General features: G+C 50.1%; 1 protein-coding gene across 4 annotated transcripts in view; it reads right to left on the bottom strand.

Moving 5' to 3' along the window:
• Positions 1-18,168, bottom strand: part of OLFML2B (olfactomedin like 2B) — a 38,224-nt gene extending 20,056 nt beyond the window's left edge. For 3 of the 4 annotated variants that reach the window (XM_069478423.1, XM_069478424.1, XM_069478426.1), the window contains exons 1-4: positions 17,557-18,168; positions 14,932-15,195; positions 12,895-13,002; positions 1,658-1,834 (exon numbers count right to left, since the gene is read on the bottom strand). In XM_069478423.1, coding sequence (XP_069334524.1) covers positions 1,658-1,834; positions 12,895-13,002; positions 14,932-15,195; positions 17,557-17,730 — 723 coding nt within the window. In that variant the 5' untranslated portion in view covers positions 17,731-18,168. The remainder of the gene's footprint in view (positions 1-1,657; positions 1,835-12,894; positions 13,003-14,931; positions 15,196-17,556) is intronic. The other variant, XM_069478427.1, reaches the window with a different exon arrangement.
• Positions 18,169-18,922: the final 754 nt, after the last annotated feature.

Below are 18,922 nucleotides of genomic sequence, written 5' to 3'. Positions count from 1 at the left end.
GGCCAGCTGAGGGTGCCAGATGGGCTGAGATGAGAGACCCTGGGCCCCAGGTATGACGAGCGGGTGGCTGCAAGTTCCCTTCCTCTGGCTCTGTGGTTTATGAGCTCAAACTCAGGGATGACCCACCATGCCTGCTAAACACATGCTCAGTAGCCAGCATGTCAGGGACACCCAAAAATGAGAATAAAAATAATTTTTGAAGGAATATGATACTTCAAAAAAAGCATCAAAGTAGTCATCATGGGCAAAGCCAGAAAATTATTGGCCTTCCTTATAACTCATTTTATGGTTTGGAGTTGTTTTTATTTTGAGTTTCATATTGGGGAGGGTGCAGGCACCATACTCTTTTCAGGGCTTGTTGTTGCCTCAAAAGCCCTAACCTGCCTGCTTCCCAGCCTTCGGGACACATGTGTCCAAGTCTCCCAAACCCGCAGGTGCTGCTGCCTGGCACCATGCTGATGAACTTCGCTCCTCGAGTTCCAAGCCCACATGCTCAGCCTTCCTTCCTCTCTGACCCCAGTTCTTACTGACCCAGGCAACTGAGTCCTGCCTGGCAATGCTTCCCAACTTTTTTCATGTGACAGCACACAGAGAAACCAGATCAGAGGCTCTGGCTATCCCAGGCCCTGTTCAATCCACTCCAGAACTCCCTGAGGCTAAGGGATCCCTCAATGGCCCACCTGGAACTCACTCCCCGGACACCAGCGTGCCACAGCTCTGCCGTCCACCACCAACCCTTGGTAACCCGTAAACGTAAGCAAGGCCTCTCCTGAATGCTGGCTGCCCAGGGACCCCTTTTAGAACACTTTGTCTGGACCTGCCTTGCTAGGAAGACTGTCCAAGTCCTGCCACCAAAATTTACCTGTTTCCTCTTCCACTCTTTTGGGTTATCTCCCAAATTCATGACTGTTTCTTGGACATCAATTCAGTAAATAATCCCATACATTAAATGGTAACATGTTCGACCATTACCACATAAACACAACTTAGTAGTAACTGGAGCCAAAAGAAACAGGCACCAAAAGGGGAGGCATTTTTAAGCAAGTAGGTCTTTTGGCATCACTCAAATCACATTAAACAGTGTCCTATATCATGCACAGATAACTTCGTGCTAGGGACACAAGTAGGTGGGAAGAGACAGGGGTTTAAGACCCTCTGCCACCACGCTGACTGAGCCAGGGAGACTACGCACATTGCTGGATCTGTTTCCTCATCTGTAAAAGGATATTGATCTCTCCCCTGCCTGCTTTCCAGAGCTCTGGTGAAGACCACATGATATAGTGATAAAAGCATGTAGTAAATTACAAATTCTTTTATAAATGGGGGGTATATAATTTATCGCTTCCAAACTGGGACATTAATCATCATGGCAGGACAGCAAGAGTGAACCACCGTGGTCCCAGATAAGCCAAAGGTGGGATGGGATAGCATGGAGAGAATGGGGATTGGGACTCAGGGGGACTCAGGTTGGAGTCCTGGCTTCAATGGTAAGTAAAATGGGGCCAGCCCCTACCCATCAAACCTACAGAACGAGTGTATAGATGAAACGAGATCACGACTGTGAAAGGACTAGATCCTAACAAGTTCTATGCAAATGAGAGATGCTGGTACCCAATTCCCAGGCTGTGTTCAGAATCCCCTGGGGCTGGGGCTGTACCTCTGGGTGGGCGTAGGCTGCTGCGGCGTCCCTCTGCAGGGCCGAGCGGATGTCTGGCATGCTGTCTAGGACGTTATCGGAGCAGTTTTCTTTGCCTCGTTTGTTCATCTCAGTTCGAATTTCTTCCATGTCCTCTTTGATTTGCTCATTTTCCTCGGTGAGGTTTTTAGAAACTTTCTGAGAAGAGAAAACATTTAAAAAGAGGATCCATTAAGGTGATTTGAAGACAAGCAGGAGGTAGCTGGCAGCCGCTTTCTGCTCAGAGCGTGGAGACACAACAAGCTGAGAAATCATCCAGCAAGTGACGGGGGCTCGAGAGCACGCCCAGCCTGCGCGGAGGACCCGTGCCAGGCCCCCAGGCAGCACTTCCAGGCCAGCCCAGCTCCCGTGCGTCCAACTGCTGGACATCCTGCCCAAACTACCATAGCTTTTCTAATAACACTGCATGTCCCTGGGCCACCAGGACACCTGGCTCTTTTTCTGTCATGGGTGTACAGTCCACCCTTACCCAGTGATGAAGAATATTACAAAAAACTTTATTCACTTGCACCCCATACATGTGAACTGGCCACTCAGTTAACAAAAGAAGGGTTTTCTAAGCAATTTTAGAAGTGGAGGCCAAAAAATCTAATCAGTCTGCTTTTCTAATGGGCACAAACTATTCCAGAGAATTTTAAAAGCATCAATTACATAGAAAATCGATAGGCCAGCTTCAAACTTTCCTATTTACCCTTAAAAACAGTTAAACTAAATGCCCCCCACTTGACAAATTACCCATGTTCCAGACCTGGCTCATACCAGAAAGGGTCAAGGCTACATTTCAGTCAACCTACACCGCTAAGTACCTCCTGGGTGTCTAAGTGCAGTGCGGCAGAAAGAAAGGCTCCAAACACCCTTGGAGTCTTGTCCTGGGTGGGAGAGGGGAGGGGGAGATGGCAACCGCAAGTGCGGAGAGTCCAACCACACCTGGTTCTCTAAGTGCCAAACGTGAGGTTCTGTGGGTTCAGAGCAGGAGAGTGGCAGAGGCAGCCTCCTGGAGGAGATGAACACTGAGTGGGATCTGCATCACAGGAAAGTTGTTAACGCCTTAGAGATGCCCTTTCTCCTCTAGTTATTTTTAGAGAGGTTTGACTACACTGAGATCCAACTTTGGACCTCATACTGCAGTTTCCATAAGCATCTAAATTTTTCAATGTGATGTTCTCCTCTGGGCCCCGTTTATGAAGTTGGTAAAGGAAGCAACCACGTAAAGTAGAGGATGTGTTTGCTTTCCATCTTTCTTTAACAAACAGACATGAGAAGTGTAAAAGCTCGGATGTTGCCAGGCACAGCCTCGCAGCCTGGTAAGATGCTCTTAATGCCCTAAAGGGAAGCCACCATGGCACAGAGCCAGGGGATGTGTACATACCCAGGCAGACCATGACACCCAGACACCGTGGCTCCAGTGGCTCATACAGGGGCCGCCCTGAGAAGCCCTGTAGGTGTTTGTTAAACTAACCAGGCTCCAGACCCACCAGCCACGCCATTCTTATGGCATTTCATTGCATGCTAGATCTTCAGCCCTGGAAGTGCTCAATGTGTTCTGTGGGGCTTAGGCCAAGCCAGCCTCACTAAATTGCACAGAATTAACCATGAGAGCTAAAGCCCATGAGAAAGAGGTTTTGTTTCAAGAATGCCCAAAATGAGTGGTCTTCCTGGGTGTGCAGTTATTCCTGACAGGGGTTCCCAGGGTGGTCAAGTACAACGGTTAAGAGCATGGATTCTGGAGGAATCTGGTCCACACCTCAGTGCTACTATTGCTAGGTCCGTGATCTCAGGCAAATGATTTAAACTCCCTCTGCTTCAGTTTCCCATCTGTAAAATGGGGATAATACTAGCACTTTCCCTATGGGTCACAGTGAGGATTAGATGAATCAATGTACATGGATATGCATGGAACATACTGTACTAAGTGGTTGCTGTTTTTCATAGATGTGACGGCTAGAATGGACCCCAGAACTCAAGCCTAATCTTTCATTTCACAGAGAGGAAACCGAGGTCCAGAGTAAGGATGTGATCTGCCCACGGTCGTTAAACAAAGTGTCAGGGTTGAATCAGCACCCAGCCTCCTGACCTTCTTTAGCTTACCTGCTGGATCACAAAGAACACCAGGAGAGGGTCCTGGCACTAAGCAGCTCTCAGCAGCACTAAGCATGTTAAAGAAGCCAAGGATACCTGCAGTTTGGTTTCAGGATACGTGACAGGGCATGCATATGCTGAGAAATACAGAAATGCTGGACTCCCATCAATCCTCACTATGCAAAATGTGGTCCAGAGACCAGCAGCATCAGCATCATGCAGGAGCTTGTTAGAAATGCAGAGTCTCAGGCCAGGCATGGTGGCTCATGCCTGTAATCCTAGCATTTTGGGAGGTCGAGGCAGGAGGATTGCTTGAGGCCAGGAGTTTGAGACCAGCCTGAACAAGAGCGAGACCCCCAACTCTACAAAAATAGAAAAATTAGTCAGGCGTGTGGTGGTGTGTACCTATAGTCCCAGCTACTCGGGAAGCTCAGGCAGGAGGATTGCTTGAGCCCAGGAGTCTGAGGTTGCAGTGAGCTAGGCTGACGCCATTGCACTCTAGCCTAGGTGACACAGCAAGACCTTGTCTCAAAAAGAAAAAAACAAGAAATGCAGGTTCTCAGGCCCACTCAGACCTGCTGAATTGGAATCTATATTTTGACAAGATCCCCATGCTGTCTGCATACACATTAAAGTTTGAGAAGAGCTGCCTTAAATGGAGGAAGCTGCGGGTATAGCTGCTTGAAATGGGGACAGAAATGTGTGAGAGGGGCTGTTTTATAGGAGCCAAGTTCTTTCCGGGGCCTACAGGAAAAGTTCCTGGTCCCTTAGTGAGGTTCAAGCATTGGTGCAATCCATGAGCACCTGCTGAGAGCACCTATGCCTGCCCCTCCTGTAGCTCTCACATCTGAGACAGGTGGTGCAGTCCTGCAGTTTCGGGGATTTGATGTGCTACTTCTTCGTTAAGCCATTCCTGTGTTCAGTGCTGGCGCTGAGGGGTCAAGCGTGAGCAAGATCATGAGGATCCTTCTCTGGTGAAGATCACCCCCGCCACAAGGGGAAGTAAGCAAGTGACAAATACATAAACAAGAGAACATCAGCCAGCTAAGAGGGCTGTGAAGAAACTCAGCCCGGGGACATGACAGATATAGGTCCATACGCTTCCCAGAGGAGGGGGCTGGGCTGTGTCCACACCTGCTGCCCAGCGACGGCCCCAGGGCTCCAATAAATGTGCTGGTAACTCTGGGTGGACGGGATGGCTTCATGCCTGATTCCCGAGACCCCTCGAAGCAGCGGGTGTGAGGCACAGAGGCAGCCCTAGAGACGTAGCTCCTGCCCCCCAGATCTCGAGGTTTCTAGGCCCCTAGAGGTTCCCCCGCTTCTCATTGATTTTTAACCTCCAATCTCCTCTGGTCTCAGGGAGGAGCCATCATTCTAGGTTTCCACAGAGGAGGGTTTGAGGCAAGCCTGGCTCTGGAACCCAGAGGAGCAATATAGTTTATTCCCCTCACGGGAATGGGAAAGCCCGCCAGCCGCCTGAATAAACACCGGGCTGGTGGTGGCATCACCCTGTCAGCCTGCGGGGTGGAGCCAGCTGGTGTTCCCCAGGGCGGCAGCAGCAGCAGCAGCAGTGGCCCTTCCATGGTCGCCCCCATCCAGCCACCTCCAAGCCGGGGGTGCTGGACTTACAGAGCTCCCCACTCCTTCCTGGGGCTCTGCATTCCTCAAACCAAGGCTCTTTTGTGGGGCACTCAGGAGAAGCAGGGGAGCCGCCCATGCAGGGTGCTCTCGATCCTACCCTGGCAGACCGGGGAACCCCATGACCTCATGCCTCAGGCTCTTCCCCTCTGGGACAGCTGCAACTGTGACATTTATGGTGTGTGCAGCTTGGCTTGTGAGCAGTGCTGGCAGTGTGGTGGAGAGGTGGAATCGTGCCTATCTGGCAGCAGGGACTGCCCCACACGGCCCTGACAGGGCTCCTGGTGCTGCGAAGAGGAGTGAAGGGAAGGGGAAGGAACGACAGGCAGACAGAGGGCTGGGGCAGAAGGCTGGACACAGCCAACTGTGGCAATGAAAGATCTGGGAACTCTGTCATGAGTCCTTGGGCCAGGCAGTCAAGGGACTGCAAGGCGTTCACAGAACAATGCCACACACTGGAGGGGCATTCGGTTGGGCACCAGAAGGTACTTGCTGAGAGCAAGCCCACACTGCACTGCCACTGGGGACATGTGTCCAGTGCTGACTACAGCCAGATGCACAGACATGAGGGGGAGGAAGGGTGCAAACTGGGCAAGGTCCCTGGGCAAGGGGGGCCAAGATGTAGGTGGAGTTGGGGGTACAGCTGACAGTCAGCACAGCTGGTCTTCAAGGAGCTATGAAGGGCCAAGACAACCAGGTGTGCAGACTGGTGGGACGGGCATGGGGGGTACGAGCTGTATCCTGACCTTGCCCAGCCCTTGGACAAGTATGTGTGTGCCTGGGTGAGACTGTGTAGTGGCTTAAGCCAAAACCACTGGGGATGGGGGAAAAATGACCATGGTGCAGAGCTCTGGCAGCTTTCTGTGGCCCTGTTTTCCCAACAAGAACCAGGAGCAGGGTGTGTATGGGAGAAGGTGCTGGCTCTGGAGACCAGGTTTGAAATCCACACCAAGCCATGGCCTGGTTATGCAACCACGCAAAGCAAAGGATGAAAACTCTCTAGGCTCAGGTGGAAAAAGAAGGAATGGCGACACCTGCCTCACCCAGGCTTCGTGTGGAGAATGAATGGGGGGCTGCATGTGGGCACAGTGCCAAGCACAAAACTGGGCTTGAAGCATGGAGGTGAGGCTGAAGTGGGAGGGACCGCTGGTATCGCAGCAGCAGATACACAGGTGGAAAATGAAGGGGGAGCTAAGGTTTGTTGTGGCTGGGGCAGAGAGGAAGAAAAGAACCCCAGACCGGTGTGTTACAGAGAGACACGCCGGACACCTGTAGGAGGAGATGAAGCTAGACTGTAGGTGGGCCAAACCTTGGCCCCGCATCACGCAGTAGGCTCATGCTGCCACACCTGAGGCGGCTGCGTGGGAGGCCCTGCGGGTATCAGGATAGACAGCTGGGTGTGCACAGGGCTGGGGACAGAGGGGATGTGGTTCCTCGTGAGTGAAGGGAGCAAGTGTGGGAGTAACTGGACCCACGGTGGGAGGGCTTGCAGTTCCATCAGTTCGCCCTGCTCTTCCCCCTCTGTGCCCACCAGGACACAACTAGGACCAGATGGCTTGGGACAGTCAGCCCAGCCAACAGCTGTCCCCTAGCCTCTGGTAAGAGAGCTGGGGGGAGAGCAGCTGGAAACAGCCGGTGCTCCTGACACAGGACAGGCAGGCCTCAGCCCAATCCCTCTGACCACAGCTGATGGGACAGGCGGGCAGACCTGGGTTCAGGGAGCCATCAGCTGCCCATTCAATCACTCACCCGACCAAACAGCTGTGGAGCAGCTATCCCACAACAGGTGCTGGCTAGGACCTGGGAGTCAACTTGCTCTTGAGGAGCCAGAGCCTGGAAGGAGGGTCAAAGCAAGTAAAGAGCAGAGAGTTCCAGGCTCTGATGATGACTTTCTATATTAGGGGTAAACACACCCCTTAAAGTAGAGCCAGTAGAGCCACGCACTCCCTCAAACCTGGCAGCTACAAACCGTTCCTCGGCTGGCAGATGGAGGGCTGACTCGTACACCATAAGCCCTTTTAGCCAAGAAGAAATTTTACATTCCACAGTGGCAAATTAGATTTGAAGTATACATAACCCCAGGAGAGGTAATATATTGGCTTGAACTCACATAGAGATGTAAATTAAATTAAACAGTATTAGGGCTGAAATGTATCTTGGAAACATTAACTTCGACCCTCTGCCTTTTCACAGTTGAGGACACTGTAGTCAGACTAATGAGCGATGCTCCTCTCCAAGGCTGCACTTGAGTAAGGTGAAGAGGAAATGACTTACAGCAAACCCTTCTGAGAAAGCAGGTTTGATCAGGAGAGGGGGTGAGCCCTTGGGGTGTCTCGATGGGAGAGGAGCGTGGGAGGAAAGGGGAGACTTGGAAAGGGACAGCTCCCCTAACTCACTGCCAAGCCTGCACAGATGAAAATTACATTTTCCTATTAGTTGGTGAAAACATATATCCCCCAGGGTCAGGCAAGCTCCTTTGATCTTGCCTTTCAGACCAGAAACACAAAAGCCACCAGATATTTAGGTATGGGGGAGAAGCCCTCAGCAATGCCTGTGCTAGCACATTTTGGGGAGCAGGCCAGTTCTGGGTCTGGTAAACCCATCATAGACTTTAAATCTGCCTAAGAGGCAACCTTATCATGAGAAAAGGCTTCAGCTGACACACAAGGTTCCCTGGTGTTCATCTGTGCTCACAGACAGGGTTTGCAAACTCCAGCAGGTAGGTGCAAAAGGAAGGGAAGAGTCACACGCAGCAGAAGGAGCAGGGCTTTGGCAATAGGAATCACACCGCAGAAAGCTTGCAGGCACGCAGCTATTTTAAGAGCATGGGCTATGCACCCACACGTATACAAAGGCATATGTGTACACAGTCATACGCATATCAAGCACTTATAAACGTTTACAGGTGTCCTGCAGCTTAGAGGGGGTGGGGCACTTCTTCACAAAATTTGCAATTTTTATGGGAGTGACTTAATCCAACTAAAGCTGTGATACTAGAAGAGATTATTTTAATGATCTGCCCCTATGTTTGTCTTTTTCTTCACTTTAGTAATAAATCTGCTCCTGGAAGTAGTATATCGTACTAAGTGTTGTACCCCATGCCTCTAGCCTTGCTGCCTTCACAAGCTGTTTTTAGGCTTGGGCAGCCCACGAATGTTCAGGTCTCTGGGTGCACTCAGAGCTGGGGTGAAAGTCTTTAACTGAATCAGTGCTACCATCAGGTGTATATGCCATGAACAGGGCTTGCTTTTGCCTTTGGAAGCACCAGGTTTTCTTTCTAGACTTCTAGTTCCCTTCTCTGACACCTAAGCTAAGTGCCCACTCACCCCCAACTCCAATACACACCCACACTTCTTGTTCCCTTCCCCTTCCCAGCCACTCACAGGAGAGGGCCATCCAGGGTCTACCCTTGGACCGTTGACCACCTCAAGCGTTTCCTCTTTCTGGAGCAGTTCTAAAACTGGTCCATGGGGTTTCAGACCTCCCCCTGGACAAACAGGAAAATGTTTTAGAAGTTAAGACTTTGGAACATAGTGAAATGGCCCTACTAAGATACACCCTCCAAACTGACAAAAATTAGAAAGTCTGACAATACTAAGCATGGAATTTCCATACCCTGCTGTAAGGAGTATAAAGTTATACTACCACTTGGGAAAAACAGTTTGGCAATGTCTCCTAAAATTGAAGATAAGTGTAACTAATGACCCACTAATTCTATTCCTACTTATACACCATACAGAAACGCAGACATGTGAGCACCAGGGTACACGCACAGGGATGTTTGTGTATAGGGATCCTCATGGGATTATTCTGAATTAAGAAACTTCAAACAACCCACATATCCATCATCAGTAGAACAGATAAATTGTGGTATATTCATACAATAGAATACTACAGAGCAATAAAAATGAATGAACCATAAGACACAAAAACAACATAGGTAAAATATTAAAAATATAAAGGGTGAAAAAAGCCTAACACATACACACAAACACACACACACACTCACACACAAATTCTGTAGGATTCTTTGTATTTAAAGCCCAAAACATGCAAAACTATTATATTTGGAGGTGCATCCTTAGATGATGAAAAAATAAAGAAAAGCAAGGCAGATGACTAACATAAAAGTCTGGAGAGAGGTTTCCCTCAGGGACGGGGAATGAATAAGAGAGAGGGCATGTGGGGGCATTTTGTGGTGTTAACATTGCTTTATTTCTCAAGCTAGAGGGTGGTTACATGGGTATTTGCTTTATAATAATGTGTTAAACTGTACATTCATTGTTTATGCACTTTTCTATGCATGTGTTATTTTTCATGATTTAAAACAAAAGTTTAACCAAAATCATCCACTAAGCAGGGCTGCTCCCAGAGCTGATTTTACCAAGAGGTGAGACTTAGAACAGTTCAGATTTCATTTCTCTCTCCTTCCTTCCTCTTCCATCTGCAAATGAAGTTTCCATTCCTGCATCCTCCTATATACCCGAGCTGGAACTGTGGCTGTATCCCATACACGTGTCCGCCTACACTGCCAAGCACTCATCTCACTCTGGGCAAAATGCCTCTCCAATCTGACCCCTTTTGTCTTGTCTGACCTCCAAAGAACTCCCTTTGGGGTTCAGCAATATTCAAGGACCAGGAGCAGAATTTCACTTCCATTCCTCCTGCAGAGCCAGGCAGGAGAAGGAGTGTTTTTTCCATTTATCCAACATTCTGCCTTTTCGATTACTGCACACTTCAGACAGTCAGCTGGCATGAGCCTTGAGACAAACTCAAGCCAAAATACAGTGCACCACTCCTTGGGCCTAGGGGCTTGGACCCATCCAAAGACTCCACTGTCACACCACGGCACTCTACTGCCTTGAACTGTCTGGTTTTGGAAAACTTCCCACTGGGTGGGACCTTCCCTAACTCAACTTTAACCCTATTTAATAGGACTATGGGATATGGTCACAGTTCTGCCTAGAAATTCCCTTGGAAGAGCTATCGTTTAAAGTTCCTATTAGGAAAAACTGATGCCTGCAAGGCAGACAGCAATGATTCGAAAAAATTTACAGAGTTGATTAGAAAGAGTTCTACAAAACCCAGAAGGCCCTACACTTTCTAGCACCATAATCTTAGGCAAGTCATCTAATTTCCTTAGATCTCACCCTGCCTAGCTCATAGGAACAAACGGGCTATATGTATATGAAATGCTATACAAATATGAGGGGTTATTAATATTATTATTATTAAAGGTCCGATTTTTGCTACTTTTACTAAACATACCACAGTTTTGAAAAAAAGATACATACTCTCATTGATGTAACTAAGATTGCTTTTGGCCAAAACCCAGCTATTGTGTGACTACACAGAAGATACCACCCTATTGGGGTAGTGGCATTGTACCAAATTCACCCACACTCTTACCCTTGGCTAGCAAGGAGGGCTCAGCTGCTGGGCAAAGCTGGAAACAGGTTTTGGCCCTTGCACAGAGCCCAGCCCACTGGCCTCACAGGCTGAGCCCCTGACCTTGGCCTCCTGAGCACTGTACTCTCCCCCAGGGGCTATCTTTCCCAGGCTGTGTTCTCCAGACAGAATGAAAACTATGTGGCTGCCAAGGTCAGGTGAAAGTAGAAGAGGTGGCTGTCATCCCTGCTTCTATAGCAATACAATCCTTAAAGGGGCATTGTACATTTGGATGGTTCTGAGGACCTAGGGAAACAGAGGCCCTTTCCAGTAATGAACTTGGTTTAATTCATTTCGAATGCATCTGGAAGAATTGGGAAGTGGTTTTGGATAGGAAGCGGAGCCCCAAGCCAGCACGAAGCCATTGGTGGCAGGATGGTGCTGACCAACCCCATTCTCATCACTCTGGCTGTCAACATCGGGGAAGGAGAGACCCGAGATGCCTGATGGCCTAGTTCTTGGAAGCAAGCCCTTGAAGAGCCTTGGCAGACAGGGTGGAGGGGGCTGATGTCCTGTTGGCCACTCTGACCTGTCTGCAAAGCTCAGGCTTCAGAGTCCCAACCCCTTGCATCAGACCTCGTAACTGATATGCTCTGACCCTCCCAAAGCACATGGTCATCTTCAGAAAACTCCTCATCACAGCACTGGAGGAGCCAAGCCTAAGGGTGGGTGGGGAAGGAACTGGTGTTCACTTTCTGTGACCATTTTCAGGGGTGGAAGGGGTGTGCTGAAACCCATCCTGGTAACTGCAATGTTTCCTCACCTCTATGCCAGCTCTCTTGGCAAAACAATATGGGAATGTTTGCCCCCTTGGTCTTCCCTCTCCTTGGTCAGAACCCAAGTGCTTGTTTAGCCATTTAAAAGTATGTTCATAATGATCAGTGCTCCTTTCACCTGCTCAGCAATCACACAGGGTAGGAAGGGTTCCAGTCCCACTTCTACAGATGGAGGAAGCAAGGCAGGGCGCTTGGCAGTAGCAAGCAAAGAGTCATTCATTCATTCTGTCCTGACTCCTAGCCTGGTGCCCCTTCTGCCACAAACTACTGTTTACATCCTACACCTACTAATCACCCATCATGGAACCTCAGCTCCTCCACAGTAGACCCCTTAAAGGCCCACTTTTTCACGAGGAACATTGATACGTTTACAGGACACAGTAACAGGATGACTGTTATGAAGTTTACCACTTACAGTAAAAATTAAAGAAAAAGATTTCTACTGCAAGTAGCAGCTCTTTGAGTCACTGTTTCAAGTATCAGTCCAAGAACTGGAGGCTAGTCAATGAAACATACCCACAAAGCTGCTTACTGATAAGGATGAAGGACGGTCATTACTTTTTGGGTGACTAAATGATTTCTCATCCATATGTTAAAGCATTGAAGCCACAAAATAGGTCAATATCATTGTTGTATCTCTAACAGCTCCCAGCTGCCATCACATCACACACCACTAGATGAAAACCACAGCACTGGCTGTACCTCCTGAACCCAGTCAGAATAATGTGGTGTCTTTGTCCATGAAAATTGCATTACTGGTCCATTCATCCCGGGTGTGACCAGCCTGAACGGCCAGTAGAGAATATTAATTATTGGTAGTCATTTTTATGTCTTCTTTCTCTAAAACGGATGTGAGATGGGTTCACACACACAGAGGCATGCACTAGAACAGTTAAAGAAATTAGCAACCATATACCAAAGCAGGAGATGATTCCACCTTAAAACTAGAAGTAAGATGCTTATTGTACTTTTATATTTCATTTAGCTCTGAGTTTCCTAGAAGTCAAAGTAAAAATAGAAATACTTGTTTACATGGTTCTTATAGATGAAAAAAAGAAGGTATAGTATTTACATTTCTATTTCACTGACTCTCTTTGTCACCAACAATTTGGCATGATTTTGGATGAATGTTTTAAGTATATTTTTTCTTTTCAAAGAATAGAATGGGCTTGTGCTTTCTGAAAAAATATTGTGGGAAGTTTGGTATACTTTTGTGCTTGATTAAGAGAAAGATACGGAAACCAGAATCTTTCTTACCTCTTCCAGTCTATCCACTCGCCCCACCAGTTTGGTGGTGACCGAATGCAGCTTCATGAGATCCAGGCCATAGAATGCTCCTTCCAGCATGTCTATGATTGTGGAGAGCTATGAAGGAAGGGCAAGGAGTTAGTCTAGGGCTGGGGTAGACGGACCACAGGGGGACAAGTTTCCTTTCAGATCTCCATGTTGAAGGCTTGACGGGGCAGCCACTAGCCACGAATTGAGAGGTGGCCCTCGGAAATACATTTGTACGGCAGGGGGAGGGGAAGGGAAGAAAGCAAGCATAATAGTGTATTATGTATTCTTCCTTCTGGAATATTTGGATAAGAAAATGGGAGAACCATACAAGAACAAGTAAACCCAAGCTTTAGACATCTTCACAAACTGTTTACGCCCCTTTTATGAAATCTGTCAGTTGCATACACATCTATCTTTCCCACTAGACTGTGAGCCCTTGAAAGCAGTGGCTGTCTTCTTCATCTCTGATTTCCCAAGATACTTAGCATAGCACCTGGCTTATACAGGTACTGTTACTCCATAAATACTCAACAAAGTGGCTACAAACATCAATGTCTTGAGGATATGCTTCTGAGACACTCAACTTCATTGTCCAGTAAAGGCCCTGAAAGGCACAAACACAAAAAGCTAAACTGGCCCTGGGGCAAAAGAGCCCTAGTGGCCCATCTTTGAGGTGGCAAGCTGCCATGGAGCTCCCTGCCTTCTCGGTTTTTATCAAGGCTACCCCTCCTGCCAGTACACAGCCGCTGGGAGGAAGGTGGCCAAGACTGGTGGCATGCAGGCATGCAGAGTGCAGGCAGAGGGGCAGATGAGAGATGCTTAAACAGAGCCTCCCTGCCAAGTACCAGTCCCTGGAAGAGTTTGCTGGGCCACACTTTTGCGACCTCTGCTCCCCATTCCTCTCCTTCATCTGGGAGCAAGCTCCTTCCTCCCCACCGGAGGAAGACAGCTGAATCCTGGAGAGGAGCCACAGAAGGGAAGCTGGCCAGTATGTACTGTGGTGATTTTCTGATCCCTACCAGAAATTTTGCTTGATGTTGTTCCAGAAGTCCCCAGAGTCCAATCCTATAACTGGGTGACTGTGGCACTTGGTTCAGAAAGTATTTTCATGGCAGAGCTGCAGCTCTGAGCAATGTGGCTGGATCCTGGGACCCTCCTTGTACTGGGAAACAGGACTGTGCTTAAAGAGATATCAATGCCTGCCAGTCACTGAGTGGGTGCCAGGCAGAGCAGCAGCGCTTCACATGGCCGTCCACTCATTTATCTACTTAATTGAGTGTCAGGCATTGTGCCAAGTACTCAATAGTTGTCATCTCACTGATTTTCACAACCCCAAGATGTTAACATTCCCACATTTTATTCAAGGAGACTGAGATTAGACAAGTTCAATAACTTAAGCAGGATCACACAGCAATGACTTGAACCCAAGTCCATGTGACTGCAAAACCAAGCTCCTTCCACTTAACCCACACTGCAAGCGAAGGGGGAGGTTCGAGATCAGATGAAGCAGGCAGCCAACCCATGGGGCTGCCCAGGTAAGGCCTGAGCTTCCCCACCCCGTGGAGCACAACCGCAGAATCATGGTTCATGACCTAGTCTAGAGCAGGCCCAAGGCCACTCCTTCCCTGGGCTACCCCAGCCCTTGTGCTGAGGACCAAAAGGCTCGCTCCTCCTGTGTGTCTTTTGCCTCTTCAGGGTGCGTGCGGGCCTGACAGCATGTTGTGGCAGCAATTTTCCTGGAGAACGCCAAGTTCTTTTGGCCAGCTGGGCCTGGCAGCTGCTCCCAGGCCTGGCCTCCCTGGCTCCGTGAGGAGGAACAGGCACACTTTGCCCTTAGCATCTCCCGCAGACACCAGGGCTGAAAAGGACCAGTTTGTAGAACACACAGAACTCCAGGGACCAGGGCCTGACCTCCTCCAAAGGCCTTACCACAGCCATCAGTGACCCTGCGGGACTCATAGGCCCCCTAAGTACCCTCACGGGGCATCCATGGCATTGCCACACACCAGGTCCTACCTTCAAGTCCTGGCTGTCTGCCTCCCGCAGCTTCTGGAGCCTGAAGTCTCCCTCACAGGGATTGAGGGCCGATGGGGGCGCAACACAGGCACACTTGCAGGATGAGCCCGAGGTGATGGTTTCCACTGTATAGAAGTCTTCCTTCCTGGAGGCCCCTGCGTTGATCCTCTGGCAGGCATCTCGGCCCAAGGGTCTCACCACGCACTTGCACTGACAGTCTGAGCCCTCAGACACGGCCTTGACTTTGTCATAGTCCCCCAGCAGCTAGACACACACATACACAGAATGGGTTGGAGACATTCAAACACAGGCATCAGCTGGGCTCCTGAAGGAGGCTCTCCTACTTTGACAAATGTCCTGCACTACCCAGAGACCTCAGACAACTCTGAATCATGGAGCGAACAGGTCATCCAGATGCAATTTGCTGACTCTGATGTTTCCTTGAGGCACTGAGTTCAGCCTTCTTCGTTTGTCTTGGAAAGCTGTATTTTCTCAGGGGGCCTCAGCCTTTCATCATTTAAAGGAAAAAAACAGATGAGCCCGATCATTCTTCCAATAGCCCTTGCCTTCAGCTAGAATCCACATTTAGATGAGACAAGGAAAAGAAGGTGTTGAAGGAGTGATTGGAAGTTTTCAGACTATGGCTTCTCTACTCATTCATTCATTCAACATGTGTGGAGTGCCTATCAGGACTGGGAGGTGCTGTGAGAGGTTAAGAGAGGGGCCAGAGAGCCCGCTCTCAAGGACCCTACAGTGCAGGAGGCATGCAAGCAGCAGTCACACAGAGCAGAGAGTGATAAGTGCCCCGAAGAAGCAGAGACAAAATGCACTGGGAGCTAAGAGCAGCTCCAACTGGGAACCAGGGAAGACTTGTTGGAGGAAGAGGTATTTGATCTGGGCCTTGAAGGATGGGTTAGATTTGGAGAAAGGGAGTTGGGAGTAGAGAGACAGGTCTGGAAGTCAGTAAGGTTTTTTTCAGCATAAGGGTTCATTTGGCTCCTATACCAGCTCCTGAATCCCAACTCCAGGCCAAACCCAGGAGAGCAAACTGGCAGTACCTGCTGCTTCCATAATGCTAAACATTTCCCGCTGAACGCTTGCCCCTGCCAGCCTCCCCAGGCAGGAAAACATGCACTAGCAGGCTTGCTGGAGCACTAACCCTGGGCACTTGCGGGGAAAAGCTCCCCCCCAGGTCCCCTCCAACAGGCTTTACATCCCCAAAGCCAGGGCTCCCTTCCTAGGCAGGCAGGAGGGTTCCCTTCACCTGACTAATGATCCTGACAGGCAGGCACTGAGGCTGGTTTGAGTGGAAATGTTCTTTGGGATGCTGTCTGGGGGGAAAGAAGGCTTGTAATGTTTTCCTTGCAAAGGTTGGGTTTCTTCTAACACTAATATTTGCTTTAGGGCCATTGTCAAATCCAGAATGGATCGGTGGAAGAAGGAGGTGTAGTTCAGAGTGACTTAAGCGGCTGTTCTTTACAGGCTAACAGTAAATCGTGGCTGTCTACTCTCTGAAATTCTGCCTAGATTCCTACATAACCCTGCTCTGAGAACCCTGGGTGGATTCCTTCCTTTCAGGAGGCTCAAGTTTCAGGAAAGCTTTTGTTGATGGTTTTCCAGAGCCCCAATGTGACAGATTTTTATGTCTTTTGATTTAGGGGTCAGTGTGAGGTTATGGGTGGGCATAGGGCATATATTAGCATTATTATTACAGGAAGAGTGAGGAGATGAGTGTTTCATAAATCCCAAAGTGGAGTTATCATTCTCCCTACAGAAAGGACCCAGTCCTAGGGCTTAGTGGAGGTGCAGGCTGTGCTGTAGGGATCCTTTGTCGCATATCCCTCATCCTGAGGGTTATGGTGACACCCACCACACATCATCGTGCAGGCTCTGGAGAGCACGAAACAAACACTCCAGAGAGAAACATCCTTCACAGTCATGAGAGGTGGGCTGAGGACTGTCAGAGGCCTGGCTCTACACACATCTAGCGCTCTTTACCCTATGGCCCCTCTCTGTACAATGGGGATCAGGGTGTTTTGAAAATTGAGTCATTCTGACAGTCTGCCAAAGCTGCCCAGACCTGCATGTCCATTCTACCCTCCCAACACACTGGGTCTTGTCATCACCCCTCTATTTGGGGGTCACCTTGCATTCATCACACATGTTGCTGTTTTGTCCACACCCCATGCTTCTGCCTGGGTGTCTCACCCTCTGCCATAAAATATCTCCCCATGGGTTGCACCATCTGCCTCCCGTCCAACATACCCGCCTGTTTTCACATTCCAATTCTGACAAACAGCCACACAGACAAGAGATACTTTTCACAACCCTGAAACCAAAAAAAAAAAAAAAATTTTTTTTTCTTTCTTCTCAAGCAGTTGTGTGGAGTCTTCCCTTCCATCTCCTCTCCTTTCTCCTGATTTGGTAACCTTGAAAGACCCCATGATTTTGAGAGGAGGACCATGTCCTTTCTTTAAGATAATATTCTGGTTAATGAAAAGCAAATGCCCTTCCCTATTGGTAATGGAAGGAAAAACAGCTGCCCCCAAATGCTTCAGCAAGGACCGCCTCTGGCTCTTGCCGCCATCTGAGACAAGAGGGGTGGTCATGGGACTGGCATCCTACCTGAGATAAAACGTTCTCCTGGTTGTCCGCCTCGTTTTGCAGAGTCTCATCCTCCGTAGGCGCCACCGTCTGCACATCTGGGGGCTCGCTTGTCCCTGTAGGGGAAGTGCTGGACGCCCAGTCTGGAGTCACAACCAGAGCAAAGCAGAGAACCAGCAGCAGAGGCTTGGCCATGAGGGATGCGACAAGAGGGTCCTCGGCCCCTTCAGAGAATGACTGGGGTCGGAGGTCTTGGCAAGGATTGAGGCGAGAGGGTGTCTTGGCTGGAGCCCGAGAGTGGCCGCTCAGAGCGCCTTCTAAGGCTGGGTGCGGCTAAACGGGGCAAGAGGATGCGTCCCAGAGACCCTGGGCATCTCCTTCCCGACGCGAGCAGCCTTGAACTGGCAGCCCCAGTGGAGGATGGGGCACTGGGAAGACGGGGTGATGGGGGTGGTGGGGGCGGCACCAGCTAGCTGCTCGCGTCGCCCGCTGGAGAGGGCTCAGGTGGAAGGCAGGCGGCCCGGCAGACACCGGCAGTGCGCGCCGGCGCGGGCAGGGGGGGCCTCGGGGCGCACGGGGACCGGGCACCGGGCGCGGGGCAGGCGGCGGCGGCGCGGGCGGCTGGGCGAGGGCGCCGCGGAGAGCTCGCGCGGAGGGAGGGCGGAGCCTCTATTGTGCCGGGCCGCGGAGATGCAGCCAGTGACGGCGCGGAGGAGGAGGACCGGGAAGCACACGGCACTCGGGCGGAGGGGCGCCCGGCCGACCCCGCCCCTGCTCCCGCTCGGCTGCCGCGCCTGGCGAGGGGTGACGTCGGAAGGGCGCTCCTTTCCTTTCCTCTGACCCCAAATGATGAGGGGGGAGTAGTTACCCCGAACGGGCTCCCTGAAGTTTCGGGGTCCCTTGTGCCCATTCTCGCCGAGAAGAGCGGGTTTCCTCCGGGTTGGGAGGCAGGCACCGAGCGCTCGCTCCACGCCCGAGCCGGTAGGGATCCTCGGCATCCTCTCTTCATCCCACCTGGGGCAGGAGAGAGGCGCGTTTGCTTTTCTTGGGCGTTTCTTTTCTCTGACTTAACTTTGGGCGAGAGCTCTGGCATCTTTGAACTTAGCGCCATTGGTATTCGCTTGCCTGCCACAGCTTTAGAACCTGGTAATAACTCCACCCAGAGGATAACTACTGAACTCCCTGCTGGAGTGTGTCCTGAGCCGTGTAAATGTAAAAGGAAGGAGAGTGACTGTGATTCTCTGACACCCTGCGTGTCCAAGTGGAGAAAGCTACTCCCTGAGAATGAAATGGTTGCCGGAGGGGACAGCTCTTCCTATCTTTGTGGTTTGGGACAAGTCTTCAGTCTCTGTTACCAGATTTTCTCTAAGAGGGCATCCATTTTCAA

This window comes from Eulemur rufifrons, chromosome 8, assembly GCF_041146395.1.
Source record: "Eulemur rufifrons isolate Redbay chromosome 8, OSU_ERuf_1, whole genome shotgun sequence".
Taxonomy (NCBI): domain Eukaryota; kingdom Metazoa; phylum Chordata; class Mammalia; order Primates; family Lemuridae; genus Eulemur; species Eulemur rufifrons.
This window is presented reverse-complemented; position numbering and strand designations above follow the sequence as displayed.